The sequence below is a fragment of the Epargyreus clarus genome, unplaced genomic scaffold (assembly GCF_041222505.1).
Source record: "Epargyreus clarus isolate Ecla_fem2 unplaced genomic scaffold, WU_Ecla_fem_2.2 ptg000004l, whole genome shotgun sequence".
Taxonomy (NCBI): Eukaryota; Metazoa; Arthropoda; class Insecta; order Lepidoptera; family Hesperiidae; genus Epargyreus; species Epargyreus clarus.
Window position 1 is genome coordinate 11407676 of NW_027332212.1, and position 20024 is coordinate 11427699.

The 20024-nt window shown below is 37.4% G+C and overlaps 2 protein-coding genes across 3 annotated transcripts in view; both read left to right on the forward strand.

The window, feature by feature from the left end:
• Hip1 (Huntingtin interacting protein 1) overlaps positions 1-20024 on the forward strand; it is a 36652-nt gene that overhangs the window by 12960 nt on the left and 3668 nt on the right. The window contains exons 2-20 of one of the 2 annotated variants that reach the window (XM_073093319.1): positions 5173-5283; positions 5680-5832; positions 6512-6669; positions 7018-7079; positions 7426-7603; positions 8341-8461; positions 9073-9180; positions 9901-10022; positions 10356-10452; positions 10530-10593; positions 10681-10790; positions 10864-10964; positions 11079-11487; positions 13697-13847; positions 15033-15187; positions 15998-16118; positions 16979-17205; positions 17625-17866; positions 18626-18861. In XM_073093319.1, the coding sequence (XP_072949420.1) occupies positions 5173-5283; positions 5680-5832; positions 6512-6669; positions 7018-7079; positions 7426-7603; positions 8341-8461; positions 9073-9180; positions 9901-10022; positions 10356-10452; positions 10530-10593; positions 10681-10790; positions 10864-10964; positions 11079-11487; positions 13697-13847; positions 15033-15187; positions 15998-16118; positions 16979-17205; positions 17625-17866; positions 18626-18861 (2926 nt within the window). Of the gene's footprint in view, positions 1-5172; positions 5284-5679; positions 5833-6511; positions 6670-7017; positions 7080-7425; positions 7604-7850; positions 8012-8340; positions 8462-9072; positions 9181-9900; positions 10023-10355; positions 10453-10529; positions 10594-10680; positions 10791-10863; positions 10965-11078; positions 11488-13696; positions 13848-15032; positions 15188-15997; positions 16119-16978; positions 17206-17624; positions 17867-18625; positions 18862-20024 lie in introns of those variants that run through there. The other variant, XM_073093318.1, reaches the window with a different exon arrangement.
• On the forward strand, positions 11741-13690 carry LOC140757557 (uncharacterized; the record flags this gene model as incomplete). The annotated part of the gene is made up of 2 exons (XM_073093320.1): positions 11741-12769; positions 12859-13690. Coding segments are annotated over 2 exons (1437 nt in total), but the record flags the coding sequence as incomplete, so codon positions are not given.

A 20024-nucleotide genomic window follows, 5' to 3' on the forward strand; every position in this document is an offset into this window, starting at 1 on the left:
GTGCACTAACACGTTGCTATGGCGAACCCCCACGACAAACGTTTCTATCAGCTGGTAAGTCACATTTCCTTCACCTTGGTATTGCCATTCAATGAAATTGCATCATTATACTTATGTCGACAACTTTAGAGGAGAAATTTCTGAATCAAAAGAATTTAAAGTTCTCGACAAAAGTATAATTACAGTTCTTTACTCTAAATTCGTTGTTATTCATAACATATTTTTAACCTCACTCAAATCACTATATATAGTCATGTGCAATCAGTATAATCGAATAATCTCGTAGGACGATGAAAAATGATTTTCTAAATCAGTAATAAATGTCTATTAAATGAGGGACAGGGAGTTCTCAGGATGGTTACAGTACACCCTATCAATTTATTGAAGTGCGGTTTCCGTATTCTCATATATGGACATAACAGAACTCTCAATATTGGTCATAGATATATTATATTGTGTTCATTTCATTGCTGGAACATCGTGTCTTCCAAGCCGAGGTCACGTGGTTCTATAACGGTTCTTTGGCGACTTCCATGCTTGGCCAATCCCAAAGAATTGTCCTACTTTTTTTGCATATTCTAAATATATGAATTATTCTTTCAAACGAATTCATTTATCTCTTATATATAAAATTCTCGTGTCACAATGTTAGTTACTGTACTCCTCCAAAACGGCTTTACCGATTTTCACCAAATTTTATATGCATATTCAGTAGGTCTGAGAACCGGCTACTATCTATTTTTTATACCCTAAGTGATAAGGGTTGTTCACCGTTAACATTTTTTTATTGATATGACAACACAACGTTTGCCGGGTTAGCTAGTAATGTCATAATATGCAACGAAATAAAAACAATACCAAAAACGTAAATAAAATAACTATTTCTGTTATTCAACTCCGCACCGTGCAAATCATTACTAAATGCACATTATTTAACTTATGTAATCTTGGAAAACAATGCAATTCTAATCTTTGTATAGAAGTATATTGCATGTATTTGGGAATGTTTTAATTTGAGAATCTACGTGTATAGTTATTAAAACCTAAGGCCGATGCGAATGCAGAAATGAATCCTTAATTTAAATTAATGTTCGCTTCTGTTTATTACTGTTTTGGTCTGATTCCGATAAAGGCTGTGGTTTGATCAATCCGATAACAATCCAGACAGGTTTTAGTGGCAAAATTCCAGCATTGTTTTGCAACGAAATAACTTGAAAGTATTTCATTGGTGCAAATGTTAGTAAGTACGAACTACGAAGGAATGTCTATATAAATGTAACGATGTTGATTGAAAGCGCCGTTTAAATGTATAAAACTTGGTATATGTAAATATTGACACATGATACGTGAGATGGATGTATGATGTGAAGAATTCTATAATGGGACAATCACAACACGTTTTGCGTTTGTGGTTACGGACAGTTGCCCAGGAAAGCAATGTAAGAATTTTGTATCTAAATGATTTTATACGGTGGCCTTATGATAATGACGGCTTATAGAGATTAAAGAAGTAGGTAAATGCTCTCATAAGTGTCTAAAATTCAACCTAATACCTACTAACATTGCTTTGCTCTGAGGACAAAGTTTGGACGTCTATGTATATAATACAAAGATCACATACATATATTTAAGGGATCTTTAAAAAATGAGAAAACATTAACCTATGTAGAAAGGAAGTATTATGGCAGAAGTTTTAGTACGTGCAAGTCGTATAACTTGAGGCTCTAGCCATTGGATATCATTCAGTAGTAATATCCAATGTGTCTTTGTTTAGTTACTGAACCGTCGAACTTGACGGTCTTCGCCCTATATTTAGCAGTAAGCTCTTCACTTGTCTTGATCTCTTTACCATGTCCGAAGTCGTAGGTCGGTGTCCTCAAAATACGTTGTGCGTTTATCAATAGATCCAACCGATTGGTTGGATTCATTCCCTTGAATAAAACAGAGAATCGTTCTGTGTAAATTTTGATTTAGGCTTAAATTTATTTGAATTAAAAATGTATGTGCCCTTAAATTATAGTATCTCACTTAATTTTAACTATCGTATAGGTGACCTACAACCGTGTCCCAATAACAATTAATGGAATATGTGATATGACCTCCCTTTTTGCCTCATTTACACTATCCTTCATATTAAAATGGTATTGTATTTTGAAACTTTTCTTCCAACTTTATATGTAATGGCATTCTTCTTTACCAAATTTATTTTGTAAACAAACAAATTTCTCATTTACCGTTAAGCGCGTAAGTTCTTTTAAATTCTTTACTTTCTATCCTACTTTACTTTTATTTCAATTTAACGATTTACGTTACAAAAAAGAGTTTACTCATGGCTTAATTGATATTATATTACTTTTTTCAAGTGCATTATATTATTTCGTTAAAATCGCCTTTTGGATAGCTAAAAAATTCAGATAAATTATATAGGTATTTTATAAAGTGTACTTTTTATTACGTGTAGAAGAAAACAATATTTACCAATTACATTGAAACTTAAAATGAAATGATCGTAAAATGTATGGTTATAGAAACAGAGCACGCATACCTAAGTATGGTTGCATGATGTACAATTATAACATTTTTAATTATTAACGTTTCTAAGCGGGTTACACGAACTAGGTCGCAGGTTAATACATAAATTGGTGGTACCGCATACGTATTAACAAGAATTAGGCATAGTTTTATTATACCATGCGATTAATAAAAAACATTCATATATTATATCGTAACGATACATTATTCGTAGGCTTCCGGATTTTCAAAAATCTAACGATGCAGTTTTAGATTTTATCACAATTGGCCTAAACCCTTTCAGTTTTTTTCAAACTCCTATCTATGAAAAAATGACACTTTGGTATTTTAGACATATATAACGATATGTCTGTCGAAATTTATCTAACCAGATCCGAATGTATTAAAAAGATTTACACATACAAAATATGCGCGAAAGACATAATCTTTCTGTGGCAGTCGGGTAAAAAAGTAGGTAGTACCTAAAAATATAACATTAAAAAATGTAAAAACGTTGAAAATACCGTAGAAACTTCATGTATATCTATTCAATAAATATTTGAACTATTTTAAAAACTGTCTACAGATTTTATGAAATCATTTTTAAATACCCAAATAAATACCCTGTGGGAGGGTATAAACGGGTCTTTATCGGGTTTAAACCCAGTACTGGGTTTAAACCGGGTGTTTTGCCCATCTCTATTCGTAGCCAATCCTTATGACACAACGAATCTCCAAAGGTATAAAACTAAATAACCGTAAGTAAATCTTATATCGGTCTCAATCTTATAGCTACGTTACTGTTTGTCACCATTCCGTCTGGGATCTGAAAAAAAATGAAATAAATTAGAATACATATCTAAGTATGTATCTACTTATTTCTACCATTTGCAACTGAAAATAGCAACTTGGCAAGTGCTTTAGCTTCGAAGAGTATTAATTAAAAAACGGTTTTCTATATCGATATATACGATGTACCAAATATTGGCTAAATATCTGTTTTATCAAACTAAAAACAGCAATATTTCACAAGAACTCTCCCATAACGTTTATGTAACCAGTGTCTCTATCTTAAAGTTGTAAAGGCTATAATGAGTTTAATCCGAGCATTATTAACGATATTACCATAACGTTAATACGTCATTCGCGATAGCCTCGTTGATTTGTCGCACGTTTATGTTAATGCTTTTGTGTAACTGTTATAATAATGTGGTTTGGGTTTAAAATATCCATTGGACATAGGGTTACTACATTTTTAAGGCAAATTGTATGCTAAGCAAGCAAGAGTAAGATATGAGTATGTTTGGAGACATACCTAAAACAATTTTAATTGTTTATAACGTAGTTATTAACTAAGTAAGTTTAAGAGATGATGAGACTCTCATATTCTATTGGATTTTATTATAGGTTGCTCGTTATATCTTTAGCGAAGCTAGGTAAACAAAGTCATTCTCCTGTCGAAGTAAATGGGAACATTATTTAAAGAATTATCTATCTGAACCTCTCAGCTATCGGGAAACTTTTCAGCTGAGTAAACTATTCAGATGAAATCTTCAAGGTAGTTGAGAATAATCTTTTATATTGAACTCGGTGTTATCTGGCTTTGTTATTTTTAAATGTATGGTACCTAATATTTTAACAGTCAAAGACAAAAATATATTAGTTATACTGTTTGTTTCTCGAAAAGAAATATTGGTCTCTTAGTTATACCAATATACATAATGTTCTTAGTCATACTACATACTCATTGTATAAACTTGATAACTTTGGACTGAGCCTGAATAGAATTCGTTTTGGAGTGTTTTGCATTCCATTTCCTCTAAATAACAGATGAGTATTAAAACCTAATTTGACCGTTGTTAACTACTTCTCGGAAATTTCTCCTTAAATTCAAGTAATATAACTATTTTGGACTAACTATCTACTACTCTATATTACATTTGTATAGATATTTATCGCCTTATTACTTAGGGGCTGTTGACACTGGGTGTTTACCGAGGGGTAGCTATAAATACCACACACTCTACGCGAAGTGCAGTGGGCACGTGTGATGCACATCACTAATTATACGCCTCCAGTCTACCATACGCTCGTTAGGATATCTTTAGTGTAAGATGTAAAGTAAACATTTTCACTCATGTGCAACTGATAAATTTCACTAAATATAATGTTCTAATTATAATAATATTTATAAGGTGCATGGAACTCTTCTTAAACATTGTACATCTCACTTCATATTCTTCATCCTGATCGCTTAGGTTAAGTGTAATTTATTTGGCATGAAATAATTTCAATCCAAAACACATTTAACTCTTACGAACATTATGCTGCACATGATTTGGTATTCAATTAGTTGGTTAACCTCGGCATGAACGAACGTCCTTATATCGGAATATACAGTGAGTATGGGTACGGCTTCCAGTGAATGCAGTTGCATCAACTAGAATGAAATATTTTACATGATTATATGACTACTATAAATGATATATAATCCTCATATACCACTAACAAAATAGTGTGTATATAGTTGTTTTTGAGATCATAATTCTCAATATTCTGATTTATTGTTTTTTGAAAAATATAATATGTAAAATGATTATTTTACAATATTTTATATATTTACTACGTCATTAAAATATTTGTTATGCTCCTGTATTGCAGACTTTAGCTATCCAAAAAGCCATTAACTCTATCGAGACACCCGTTAAAGAGAAACATGTCAGAAGCACTATCATCGGTACATTCCAGGAGCAGAGCGCCATCACATACTGGGTAAGAAAATAACTGAAAAGTTACCATAATACAAAGATGTTATGATGTTAATAAAGTAGCATGTTGGTCATGTACTATTTATTTATGCAACGAACTCCGTATAGAACAATGATTCTACCTGAAACTGATCATTCAGATAGAATCGTTCTATGTAGAAAGATTCATTGCAACTCCTAAGGACTTAGAGAGTCGCCTCATATTATTATGTAAGTCACCCAGCAGTGAATTAGTTCTTACTTCACGCTAGAAGTTGGTGTGACGGTGAAACCTCCCTGGTCGAACCACACTGTTTTACATTGGTATTTGATAAAATATTATTTAATAAATTGAAAAAAATGACTTGTGATTTCTTCTAAAAACATGAACTGTGACGTAAACATACACATGTGTTGTCAGATGGTGGCGATACGTCTGCCGATACAAGACAACCGCATCGTGGCGTGGAAGTTCTGCCACGTGACCCACAAGCTGCTGCGCGAGGGGCACCCCGCCTGCCTCGACGACTCGCAGAGACATATCGGCATGATCGAGAACCTCGGCAAGTTATGGGTAAGACTAATGTATTCACTATATTCAAGTAAACACATCATACTGGACTTAATAAGCGGCTTCCGTGGGGCAGCGTTTTCTATATCGTTCTGGCATTCAACGATTTTTAGTATCGATTCCTGGTAAGCTATATATGTAAATTATGTTCAAAATTCTATTCTACTTGTATATGTGTCCATATTTTTCACGTTACATGAAATTTTAATAACATAGTAAGTGGTCTTAAAGCTTTGTTCATCCTGAAGCAATCCAGTGAATTGCAGTTAAGCTTCTAGGATTTTTGAAATGTATAAATCTATAATTTGGGACCACTATATTTAAAAGACTTTTTGTCAATCTATATGCCTGAAAGTGACCATAATTTTCTGATTAACCATTATTCAGTATGGCTTGTTAAGCCGCAAGAGAATATCCCTGCAACCAACTCAACACTAAAACTAAAAGTTTAAGGTATAATTAGGACAAGATACCGTACGTTACAATTTACGGGTAAGATGTCACAAGCAAAAGCTAGTAATGTCATGTCATAAATTAATGTTATTCCGCCCCCAACACAGGGTCACTAAAACTAAAGGTTTATCTTTATACTTAGAACAAGATACCTTACGTTACAATTTACGCGTAAGAAGTAAACGCACAAGCTAATATGTCATGCAATAAAAAAAATCTATTCCGGTAGGTCCACTTGCGCGAGGGCTACGGGAGGCTGGTGCACTTGTACTGCACGCTGCTGGTGTGCAAGCTCAAGTTCCACGCGCGCAACCCGCGCTTCCCCGGCAACATGCAGCTCACCGCGGACGAGCTGGACGCCATCGCTGAGAATGACGTCAATAACTAGTGAGTTTATACTAAGGTGTCCTTCTTGTATACGTCATATTGTTTGCTAATTAGTGTCCCTGTTCCCTACTGGGTCCCTACGAGTCTCAGAGCGATAGGCTGTAGATTGGTACACTGCAAACAACGTTAAGAACTTTTTCAAGAATATGATTTTGAAAATTAATAATAAGGCAAATAGCCTTTATGGTATATATATTTAAATATTAGTGTATCCGGTTCGAAGGGTCAATATTTTTGGTGTAAGGTTTATTCTCTATCATTGTATGTTGCTTTAATTTCTTCTAAACAGTAAAGAAGAAATTTGTTTCTTATATAAGATAGGAAATACATCGTTTGTTTTGTTCACAGTTTCCAATTATGTGTTGAACTGTTTGACTACATGGACGACCTACTAAATTTACAGGCTGCCGGTAAGTGTTATAGTAAAAATGTATTTAATAATTGTAACTATTTAAATGTGTGCCTATTATAGCCCCACGGCTTAATAAATAAGAAGCTATTGAGCATGCAGTTCATCTGATATCATAATCATTCTCAAGTAGGTAGAGTTATACCTAAGGTCGCCCATATATGTGCTGTGGACTGTGGACTAAGTTGAAACGCCTCTTGTAAGGGTCTCCTACATCTTTGAAACTAGCACACAGTAGCCCTTAACACTGTTTTTATGAAGAATTCTACCACATTTTGTTTTTTGTTTTGCTATATTAAATCACTCAGTATAAATATAAACTTGAGTGTGTATTACCTGTTGCACAGTGTTCGACAGCCTGGGCAACGCGCGCGCCAACTCGATGACGGCGAGCGGGCAGTGCCGGCTGGCGGCGCTCATCCCGTGCGCGCAGGACGCCTCGCACATGTACGACTGCAACGTGCGCCTGCTGTTCCGGCTGCACGCCGCCTTGCCGCCCGACACGCTCGCCGGCCACAGGGAGAGGTGAGGCGGGTGTGTCACCCGGGGACAGGGCGAGACAGCCTGGGCGACGCGCGCCAACTCGATGACGGCGAGCGGGCAGTGCCGGCTGGCGGCGCTCATCCCGTGCGCGCAGGACGCCTCGCACATGTACGACTGCAACGTGCGCCTGCTGTTCCGGCTGCACGCCGCCTTGCCGCCCGACACGCTCGCCGGCCACAGGGAGAGGTGAGGCGGGTGTGTCACCCGGGGACAGGGCGAGACAGCCTGGGCGACGCGCGCCAACTCGATGACGGCGAGCGGGCAGTGCCGGCTGGCGGCGCTCATCCCGTGCGCGCAGGACGCCTCGCACATGTACGACTGCAACGTGCGCCTGCTGTTCCGGCTGCACGCCGCCTTGCCGCCCGACACGCTCGCCGGCCACAGGGAGAGGTGAGGCGGGTGTGTCACCCGGGGACAGGGCGAGACAGCCTGGGCGACGCGCGCCAACTCGATGACGGCGAGCGGGCAGTGGCTGGCGCTGTGTTGTCATCATCATCACCATCCTTTATTAAGAGCAACCTGAGATCAGTTGTTTGAAGGAATTTAAATATTTTTAAGATCCCCTTTCTCTTAAGCTTGCAAAAAATGCCCCTGTTCGAAACATACCCTTCCAATTAGGGTTCTGTATATGACAGCATATACCTAACCATAAAAATAACATAACTGGCTACTCCTTTTTTATTCTTTTCATTTTATATTTTTTAAATTATAACTTTCAGATTTCGGCAACAATTTAAGAAGTTAAGCTCGTTCTACAAACACGCCAGCAGCCTTCAATACTACAGGAATTTATTGACGCTACCAGTGCTGCCCTCTAACCCACCAAACTTCCTCTTACAGGTAATAAGATTTATTTTACCCATAACCTCCATACCGGTCTAACTCGCAGAAGATTCCCGGCTCGATACACGGCCAGACAGATACCTAAATGATGAATTTGAACATCTATTCTGAGTGTAGGTGCTTATGTATGACCGTGGCAACCACGATATAGGGAATTCTAGTGTGGGGCTTTGTGTGTAGAGAGTGTAGTAAGCGTCTTTTTTTATATCTCTTGAATGCCGTAGAAAAATACGTATTCATTAAAAAAATGCAATAATTTTCGTTATAGTTAACGAACTCGTAATTTCCTTGCTTTTGTGGGTAGTGTAGTCTATGCGGGTATTTGTCTAGAGTGCATACAGCACTACGGTCATTAGGTGAGTGCCGACTGTGAGTTAGTCTGTGTGCGAACGTCAGATCGACTGGGAGTGGTGGTGCATTAGCGAGCCAAATACTATTGTAACCTGTGTCCAGGTCAATACAAGTAGTGATATATTCTATATTGTTAATAAAATGCTCATTACTTGGATTAGCACCGAATAATATAATATCATTATTTTTATGATTTATTAGCATAAACTTAAAAGTTGTAAATAAAAACATCGATGGTTTATTTGTATTGTTTTCAGAGCGACTTCGGTACATACGTAACGCCTGTAGTGACTATCCCCGAGCCGCCGCCGGATGAGTTTGATGGCGTGGGATCTCTCATCGACACCTCCGACACTATTAGTCAGGTTAAATAATTTATTATATTTAAATAAGACTAGACTTATTTTGCCAGATTTACGTTTTGTATAATTTTATTATGCAAAAAGTATATTTATTTATTTGTTATTTAAAACATATAATTTTGTTATTCAGACTATTTATGAACTCTAAATATATTCAAATTGTATGTATGCACAAAATAAAAACAAACAGTACTCAATCTTCATACAAAACGGGCTCGAGCAACGCACACATAGACACCGCTCACCGACACTTTATCTCGGGGGGACTCGGGCGCATACGTGCGCGACTGTCGATCAGCTTCTGACACGCGTTTGGACCTGTTTTGGGCAAGAAATGGAGCAACAAAAAAAAGTTACCGTAATGGTGCAGTGGATGGTTGTTTAACATTAAACTGTAAATTTTCCTTTTTCTGATCTACCAATTTTTTAGAGAGTTAAGTTGGTATTTGCTGTTGAACCGAGCCACTAGGAGTTGATATTTTTGGTAATCTTGGCAAGAATATGTTTTAAAGTGGCTATCTTAGCTCGATTTATATAACAGTTTCCTATTTTGTTATGTTTCAAGTTGTATTTTGTATTTTTAAACCAATGGCAGTGAAATAATATCCTCAAGATGTATGTAATATGTATGACATACTGTCAGTTCAGTGAGTTCTGTCTACATTTGAATATGATCGCACTGTTAGTGTAGTTAGTTTGAATTAGTGCGTGTACTGTGTCCAGGCGACGACGCCGGAGCAGCTGGAGGCGCTGGAGCCGCGCGCCACGCCGTCGCCGCAGCCCGACCCCGTGCTGGAGCGCGACCGCCTTATCGACCACCTGCAGAACGAGCTGCGACGCATGAGGTACTTAACTCACTACAGTTCTATACAGGAATATAATTATAGACCAAGATTCCAGGGCCCCCAGATACATATTTTCTCAGAAATAAAATGTATAGAGTAACGTAGTGCTAGTATATACTATGAGTGTTTGCATACTTGCTAGCTTGAGCCGATGACCAAGCGTGAACGTTTTATTTCAATATTTCTGAAGACCCATTAGATTATCAATAACTAGGTTATAAAATAATCACACTCGTGCTCATACACATAGCGAGCCTTTGTGTGCGTCCGAAGGAATGTTAGGTTCCTCCAATTAATCTGGACGCTTACATAAAATATTAAATCTGTTATTAGGTCAGAAGTATCACAGTTGGTACAGGAAAGAAACACAATGCTCGGCTCTATGAGGGAACACTGCACGCGATTGGAATCACAGCTGAATGCCACCAAGGTAATAAAATTATTTACTAAAATTAAAGCTTACGTTATTTTTTATTGTTGTTTCACACGCTTTATTTCTTTCTACAGACTGAATTAGAAGAAGAGAAGCAGAAATCAGAAGCGGTGTTAGCTCAAACGCCAGAAATCAAACGTAAGTGTTTGAATTATAATGTTACATATTTAAGATTAAAAAATATACTATAAATGTAACTTAATATAATAATATATTTTCCCCTAGAAAAACTTGTGGAAACTGAAGAGAAGGCGAAAGTAACAGACGAAAAATTTCAGAAATTAAAAGGCGCTTATACGCAGCTACGAGAAGAGCACATCACATTAATTAGACAGGTAAGCTCATATTAAATAAAATACACTTTTGTATTTTCATTTTGATATATTTCATTCTAATTTTAATTTATAGAAAGCTGAAGTGGACAAAATGACGTCGACTCTTCGCGCGGCCGCCGCACAACACGAGAGCGCCAAAATGTTGTTACAACAACAACTCAATGACAGGATGAAGTAAGTATCTGAAATAAAATTGTCAGTTAGTATTTAAACGTAATTAAAATAAAGTAGATAAACATCATTATTTAAGTTAATTATGTACTAGTTATTTATTGTAATTTTTGTCAGAGATGTAGAATTACTCCAACAAAGCACGTCATCAAGTGAGGAAATCGAAGCTTACAAAAATGAAATAGCAAATCTTCGAAGTGATCTCGAAAATTCAAGACAGAAGGAGGCAGAACTGGAAGCATTAAAATCATCCATGGAAACTCTAGAGATAGAACACAAGACGGCTACAACCGAACAGTGTGAGAAATTGGCTGTTGTTTCAAGCGAGTTGAAGGAAGCGACAGAAAGTATGCAGAAGCTTAAACAAGAAAATGAAGACAAAGAGAAAGAACTAAGTAGACTGAAAGAACAATTGACGGGACTAAGGCAGAAGACTGGAGACGAATATAAGAAGGCTGTGGAAGAAAAGGAAGCTGCGCTAAAACAAATATCAGAGCTTACACAACAACACCAACAAGAGAAACAGGTCAGCAATATTTTATTGTATTTTTATGCATATGTATATAATTGTGTTTGAAATATTAATAGGAGAATAGCGCATGTTAATCTCGTAATAATTTGGTTATTATTACTAACAAATAAAATCTGTGTAAAAAGCTTCTATAATATAAATATTATTCGTTGTTATTAATTTGTTTGTGTTAATACTGTTATTTGAAATATTTGGGGTATGTTCTCTCTTATATTTATTTTTAACATTTACCTTTTAATGTCATTAGGAGCAAGTCTGTTATACTAACAATTTACAAACTGAATTGGAAATTTTACAACGGAGGCTTGCTGATGCGGAAGCAAAAGTTTCACTATCCTATGATAAATTCGAATCGCAATTTGAATCTAAAAAATACGAATTTGAAGAATGCCTTAATATAAAAGATAATGAAATCAAGCAAGTAATTGAGAACCTTGAACAAACGAAATTAGAATTAGAAACTAAACACACCAAGTATGAAAAAGTTCTTCAAGATAAAGATACAGAGATATCTGATCTTCAGAAAGAGTTAAAAAATGTTCAAGTAAGTAAAAGTGCGCTTGATACGCTTGTGGCAGATTTACAAACTCAAGTGGATAGCATGGAAAGCGAAAAGAAAGACGCAATCACCAAAGTTAATGATCTAGAAGAACGTAGTAATGAGAAAGATAATAAGATCAAAGAATTACAACAGATTCTTACAACAGCGGTAGAACTTAATGATAAACAAATAAATGATAGTGAAGGATTTACAGCTATAATATCTGGTCTCCAAAAAACTGTGGAGGATAAAGAAAATGAGATTTCTAATCTAAAATTGAAAGTTGCAGATATACTCGAATCAAACCAAAAAGAAAGAAAGGAATTTGAAGAGTGTCAAAAAGAAAGTAAAATCGAGATGATGATTCTTAAAGATAAATTACAAAATGTAATTATTTGTAAGGATGAATTAATTAATGATTTAAAGCATATGATCGCAGAAAAGGACAGTCAAGTGATCACCCTCAATGTTGAAGTGAATAAGCTTGCGGAGGAGGTATTGCGGTTAAAAGATGAGTTGACTGAAACACACGCTGAACTAGAAATCGGACAAAATGAACTCTTAAACTTAAAAGAGGAACATGATAGAATCATCGACAGAAATGAATCAAATTTGGCTTTGAAAAACCAAGAATTGAGGGCGCTTCATGACAAAATAAATCAATTGAATGATGAAAAAGTAGACTTATTAGCAAATAACGAGTTATTACAGTGTAAATTAAATACTGAGAAACAGGTTTGTTTATTTAATACTCAAGTCTTTATATTCTTTTACACGTAGGCCAAATTTATGGCATACTATTTGAAATTTTTATCATTCCTTAGGTCCTAGCACGACATATTAAGGAGATGGAGGAAACACAAACACAATTAAACACCGATATTGACACTATCAGTTTTGAACAACGCGAAATAGAAAATAAACTGAATTCTGAAATAGAGAGGCTTAAGGCTGAATGTGAGCAGCTGAGAATTGACAAAGACGATGAAGTTGAATCGCTGTCAAAGAAAATGCATGCCGTTGAAACTGAACTCAATGAACAAGTTATTACCAAAGATAAAATCATAACGAAAACCATGCAAAACGTCGAACAACTAAAACTTCAGTTACACGAAATAGAGGACGCAAAGACAAAAGATAACGAGCATATGTTACTTATTTTGTCCGAAAAAGAGAAAGATTATCAGGTTAGACTAATAAGGGCGTGTTGTTACGATGTAGGACTACGGTGATGGGCCGTCAATGTATATGATGTCGTTATAATCACGTGTGTCACTAATGTTGTGTCGTCTAAATGTGTTGTTATTGTTCTACGTTTTTTTAACTGAATTTTAACTTGTAGTAAGTTTTCTTCAAGAGTGGTAAACAGTTGCTTTTCCTTTCACGATATTAAATGCACAAGTGTTTTTAATTATAAGTGGCGTTTCGTTACGATTAAAGCAGATGTTTGGTAGATCAACTTTAATATCGTTGCTTAGTAGTAGATGCATGATAACATTCTAATGGCATGTTTTATTTTTATTTCTATTCTTCCGCGCCTGCGCTGGGGTCCTTCGATATTCGCATGCGTTCATGCGTTTGGATTGTGGCTATTCTGACTATGCTTTGGACCTGACGCTGCCGTTACGTTAAGTATATTTCCTTTACTGGCATGGTGTGTAGATGGTAGTGGCTAGGCTCGAGCACGCGGAGGAGTCCCGACTGACCGCCGAGTGTGAATTGCAGGACCTGCTGCAAAACAACACCGCCCTCGAGTCTGACTGCGCAGCGCTCAAGATACAACTCGAGGAGGCCAGGATGGAGCTCAAGAAACGTGAGTACAGAGAAAGATTTATTCGCGGTACTATCTTAATATAACTAAATAGCTCTAGATTTGTAAAATTTGTGAGTAGAGTATACAATTTTGTCCGTAATCCAAATTGGTTTAGTCTAAAAGTATATTTTGACAATAGAAGAAAATCATACATTAATTATTTAATTTCATAATAGTTTCTTTTAGTTATATTCAAGTTTTATGGTTAACAATTATTTATACTAATGCAAAGTTACAGATAAGACTATTCATTCAAATTCAAAATAATTATTACCGTGCTAAATATGTCGGGTTCGGCTGAAAATACCACAGGCACTTCCTTTGTTGTTGGTAGTGTAAAGGTCTAATTGACTAATTAATGAAGTCCGGTAAAAATCGGTTGCGCTACAGAACTAAAAAAATATACATATTTTAGTATGACGCTTGGAAGCTTTAGTATGACGAATGGACGCGGTGAAAAAACTCATTATAATATTAATTTTGAATATGTCTACTTCTGCCTAATAACAACAGAGCTGCTGTGTTCTGATTTGAAGGATATGGTAAGTGTAATAGTTAAATTTTATTTGGGGTTGATTACATATGTAACTAGCTCCTTACCGTCGATGGATTGCATGCTCCACTCCTATATTATGAAAAACTAGCAGTACCCGCGGCTTCGTCGGCTTTTTGTTCAATCATAATAAAATGTATAACACTCCTGAATAGTGTAGCTTTCGGATTGGGAAAGAATTTTCATGATCGGTTCAGTATTTCCGAAGATTAGCCCTTATAAATAAACAATCAATAAAAGTTACAAAATTTACCTCTTTATAATATTAGTATAGATGTAACTATGATAACATGCAGTCAGTGCAGTGGTTAAGAAACTCGGCCTCTCGCTCGAGGGGTCCGAGGTTCAAATCCCAGGCATGCACCTTTGATTTTTCTAGTTATGTGCGTTATAGAAATTAATTATCACTTGCTTATACGGTGAAGGGAAACATTGTGAGGAAACCTGAGAAAAAAAGGAAGTTTTCAAAGGTATGTGAAGTCTACCAATTCGCACTTGGCCAGCGCGGTGGACTATAGCCTAATCCTTCTCATTGTGAGAGGAGACCCGTGCCCAGCAATGGGTTGGACAGAAAATGGACAGTAATGGGTTGATGATGAACTGCTATAACGATATTTACGTTACTTGTATAGAGAGTTCGCGGCTAGTGTCGTGCGCGGGCGAGGCGGCGCTGCAGGTGACGGAGGACGCGCTGGCCGCGCTCGAGCACTCCAGCGCGCAGGACGCCAACAAATTGGCCGCCGAACGCGCCGCTAAGGCTTTCGACCTGCTGGAGAGGCATACGGAGGTCGGTTAGCTTGGTTATACATACAGAGGTCACTTGTGCATACACGCCCATAATCTTATAACTCTAATGTACACGCTCATAATCTCAGAACAGACAGAGGCATACAGAGGTCAGTTAGCTTGTTTATACATACATTACATGTTCATAAACGCTCATAATCTTAGAACTCTCATAATCGTACACGCTCATAATCTCAGAACTGTTCGTCTTACTGAAGAGGCATACAGAGGTCAGTTAGCTTATTAATGCATACATTATATGTTCGTACACGCTCATAATCTCGAGAACTGTTCGACTTACTGGAGAGGCATACAGAACTCAGTTACCTTGTTTATACATACAGAGGTCACTTCACACACTCGTAATCTGAGAACTCTTGTAATCGTACATGATCATAATCTCAGAACTGTTCAAGAAATTACAATAAAATTCTGTGCGTGTGTGTTACGGTTAGGCTAGCACAGATAGTTTTGAATCCAATAGGTGGCGTTGTTGTCAAAATAAAAAAAAAATCCTTTTCTCTATTTGGGTCTACATGAAATTCCTGTCCATTCTTGGGGGTTTTCTGAGCTAAGATTAGTCTTCTTCCGATTTTTGTCTTACGTAATTTTTTCTTCATAATTAAATAAATTAATTAATTAGGAGAAGGCGCAGTTGGTATGTCGCAGGTGTACTTTTAAGCTTTTATTTTCTTCATAGCCTGCAAACATATGATCTGTATACTGTTAGAAAATCTAAAAGTGTAATTTTGAAAGGTATGATGACCGTCAACAATACGTTAACGTATTTATATTATATTTCCATATATAGGTGGAAGGCAACGAAGAAGTAGTAGCAAAATCGGCCATCATTGCATCTCACAGCACAGCGCAGCTCGCGGCATATGTAACTGAAGTGTCAAATGTATCTACAGACATTGAGATAGCGGACAGTGAGTATATGTATATTATAGCCAAATGATTTATTTCATAAAAAATGGTTAATGTTACTTTCCTGATTACATGTAGTACAGTGAAAACAGCATACATGTTAACTTTTTGCGAAGTATCTATCCAAATTTAATAATTTATTTTTATTTATTTATTTTACACAAACACCATTAACACTTATTATAATTAAAATTCAAAACTTGTGCATCTCTAGATCTACCACCTTAGCCCTTTAAAGTATCCCATAGCATTTTTTTTTATTCCATACTTGTACCCATAATAAATGATCCAAGCCTAATATACCGTATTGATGACCTGAAAATGGCGAGTGGCTGCCGAATAAGAAGTACATTAAATAGGTCTAATTGGTGCCTACTCCAGAAAAATGTATCTATGTATGTAATAGAAAACTCCTGTACCAAAATGTCTCCAGGAAAATGTAAATTTCGATAGCGTAATTCAGAATACTCATGGCGCCATCTCTTGACGAGTAGCGGGAAGTCGCCACACAGATAGATTTGAAGGTGGTAGAACCCTTTGTGCTTCGATTCCGGCGCCACCACCGGAATACCTATTTCTGCCTAATAACAGCAGTGTTAGGCGTTGCTGTGTTCCGTTTTGAAGGGTTTGGTAAGGGAGACAGACTTTTCCGAGGCGTTCCAGCTTAGTCCTCAGGGGTAGCGGCGCATCTGTGCCTGACCTTAGGTAGGAATATCTAATCCTATCTGGCGTTGATTACAGATGTCCAGGGGTGGCAGTAGCCACTTACCTTCAGCTGCATGCTCGTCTGCTACTCCTATATTATAAAAAAAAGATACTAAAGTTTTGTTTGTAGCTTTACGACTATTGTTGATTCCTGCAGAGCTAACGGGCTCGTGCCGCGAGATGTTGACGGCGACGCGTCAGTGCGTGTCGGCGGTGCGCGGCGGCGGCGCGGACGCGGCGGCGTGTGCTGCGGCGCGCGCGGCGGCGGCGGGCGCGGCGCGTGCGGCTGCGGCGGCGGACCGCGCGGCCAACGGCGCGCAGTCGGTGGACGACGAGCTCGCCGACATGGACCGCGCCATCGAAGACGCCGCCGCGCAGATCGAGGTACGTTAAGATCATTATTGAGTAGCGGGAGTGAGATTGAACATACATCTTGTACATGTACAGGATCCAAAGGAATTACAAAATGTTGGATACTTCAAATCGTTCAGGCCTCGCTGCAACATGCCCTGATGATATATAGATCCTATAGGACTTTAAGTTTTTAGTAATTGATTGATAATAAAAGGATGACCCAACTCATTTTTCCAAAATAACATTACTGTAAGTAACCTTTATAAGAATCGTCCTAAAACCTAGGCTAGCTTAATTACAGAACCATTTAAATAACAAAGTTTTCAATTTAAAAAAAAATTATAAATCTTTTTGGAATACCATAATCACGCTTGTTAAGGCGCCAGATTTTTAGAAATTAATAAATTTGTTTTTTCACACTCATTTATTTTTATTTTGGTACGATGTAGGATCTTCTGGCAGCAAGTCGCGCTGGAGATTCAGGCGTGAAGTTGGAAGTGAACGGCAAGATTTTGGACGCGTGCACGACTCTCATGGGCGCCGTGAAGGTGCTGGTGCAGGACGCCAGGAAGCTACAGAACGAGCTCGGCGACCCGAAGACCAGGCAGAAGATGTATAGGAAGAACCCACAGTGGTCCGAAGGTCTTATCTCTGCGGCGAAGGCTGTGGTGTTCGCTGCTAAGTTGCTGGTGTAAGTTATCAAAACTTTTATAGCTTTTGGTCAAAATAATTTGATATCATAAAATTAATGTTCGAAATTTAAAAAGTTTTGTATACAGAAATTAGTTAATTACTACTAATGGGCGAAAATGTGTTTACGTAAAAAACATATAAATGCTTATCTCTTACATTGTTAGATAGTAAATGATAGTAAAAAATCAAAGAATAAATGATTTAAGTAATAAAAAAATATATGTTGAAAGGATTCTCAAAAATGACCCAGTTTTAATAAAAACTTTTAAGATTTATTATATTTTCATAAAATAAAAGTTTAAAATACTGTTGACGCCCATCTTGGTTAAAACGGTAACCGGGGCGAAATGACGTCATTTTTTGGCGTGTGTTGAAATATCGAAGCGTGACGACACTTGCACTTAAAATTTGTCATCATACCCATTTTGAAGGCCTACCGTCACACCTATTTCTGCCTAATAACAGCAATGTTAGCGCTGCTGAATTCCGTTTTGAAGGGTGTGGTAAGGGAGACATACATTTCCGAGGTGTTCCAGCTTAGTCCTCAGGGGTAGCGGCGAATCTATGGCGGACCTCAGGTCATATCATATCTCATCCTATCTGGGGTTGATTACTGATGTCCATGGGCGGTAGTAGCCACTTCGCATCAGATGGACTGTATGCTATGCTCGTCTGCTACACGTATATTGAATTAAAAAAAAATGACCATTGTAAAATAGAATCCTCGTACCGTATTTGAACATTGTTATTGGTACAGCACGTCGGCGGACGAGGCGGTGGGCGCGGGCGGCGCGGGGCGCGCGGAGGGCGTGTCGGCGGCGGCGCACGAGGTGGCGGGCTCCACGGCGCAGCTGGTGGCGGCGTCCCGCGCGCGCGCGCCGCCCCGCGCGCCCGCGCTCGCGCGCCTCACCGCCGCCTCGCGCGCCGTCGCCGCCGCCACCGGCGCCGTCGTCGCCGCCGTGCGCGCCGCCTCCGCGCTTGTCAGGGATCAGGGTATGTTATACATTTTTTATTGAGAAATTAGAAATTGATTTTATCAATTGCTAAAACGGTGAAGGAAAACATCGTGAGGAAACCTGCATACCTGAGAGATGTATAAAAAAAATCTCAAAGGTATGTAAAGTCCACCAATACGCACTTGGCCAATCCTTCTCATTCTGAGAGGAGACCCGTGCCCAGCAGTGGGACAGTAATGGGTTGATGATGATTGAGAAACTTTACGAACACAATGAGAGGAATAATTGGTCAAGTGCGAGTTCACCTCACCTCGTTTCGTCCACACGAAGGGTACCGTAAAATATTCATTTTTTTTTATTTTTAGCATTTATTATCGTAATAGCCATAGATGTAAATATATTGAAAAAATAAACTATCAACTTATAACTATTCAATAGATAAATCGAAAAATGTCGCGAAAAACGGTTTTTATATGACGACTCTTTTTTTATTATCTGTGTCTGTATTGTTTTAATTTTAGAATTTGTTGTTGCTGCCACCGTTATCTATACGGCCCTAACGGCCGGTCTCAATAATCTACTAACAGTTTAAACTCGGTTAGCTACCAGAGCTTTTCTGTGACATTCAAACTATCTGTTACTGTCGTCTCAATAAAATTTTTTCACAACGCCAACTAAAATTAAAGTCAGATAGATTCCTTATCTTCGGTAAGCAAATGTGTCCCTCTGAAACGTTCCGTTTTTGCATTTCAACAAAACTGATTTATGTTTAATATTGTCAAGTAAATTATTAATTTCACTTTAGTGGTGTCAGCTTATGTAATATTATGCCTTTTTCAAATCTTCATTCATAATTATACATAATAAGGTATATTTCCTAAATTACGATATAATTCCAATAAAATATTTACGAACCTGAAATAACAAAACGCACTTTGACGTTTGACAGCAGATACCGCCTATTTAATATAAAATATAATTTGGATATTTAACACGAAAAACAAGAAAATAATCGAATATTCTTTATTTACTTTATATAACAAATACATGTTTTGCAATATTTTTGTACTATATCCACATTTGTTAGTTACATGTTATTAAAATGTGTTCCTTGATTACTGAATACTTACAACTGATTACATAGTATAACAATATTTTATTATATGTTCACTAATAATTCCACGTCAAGCTAATGTCCCA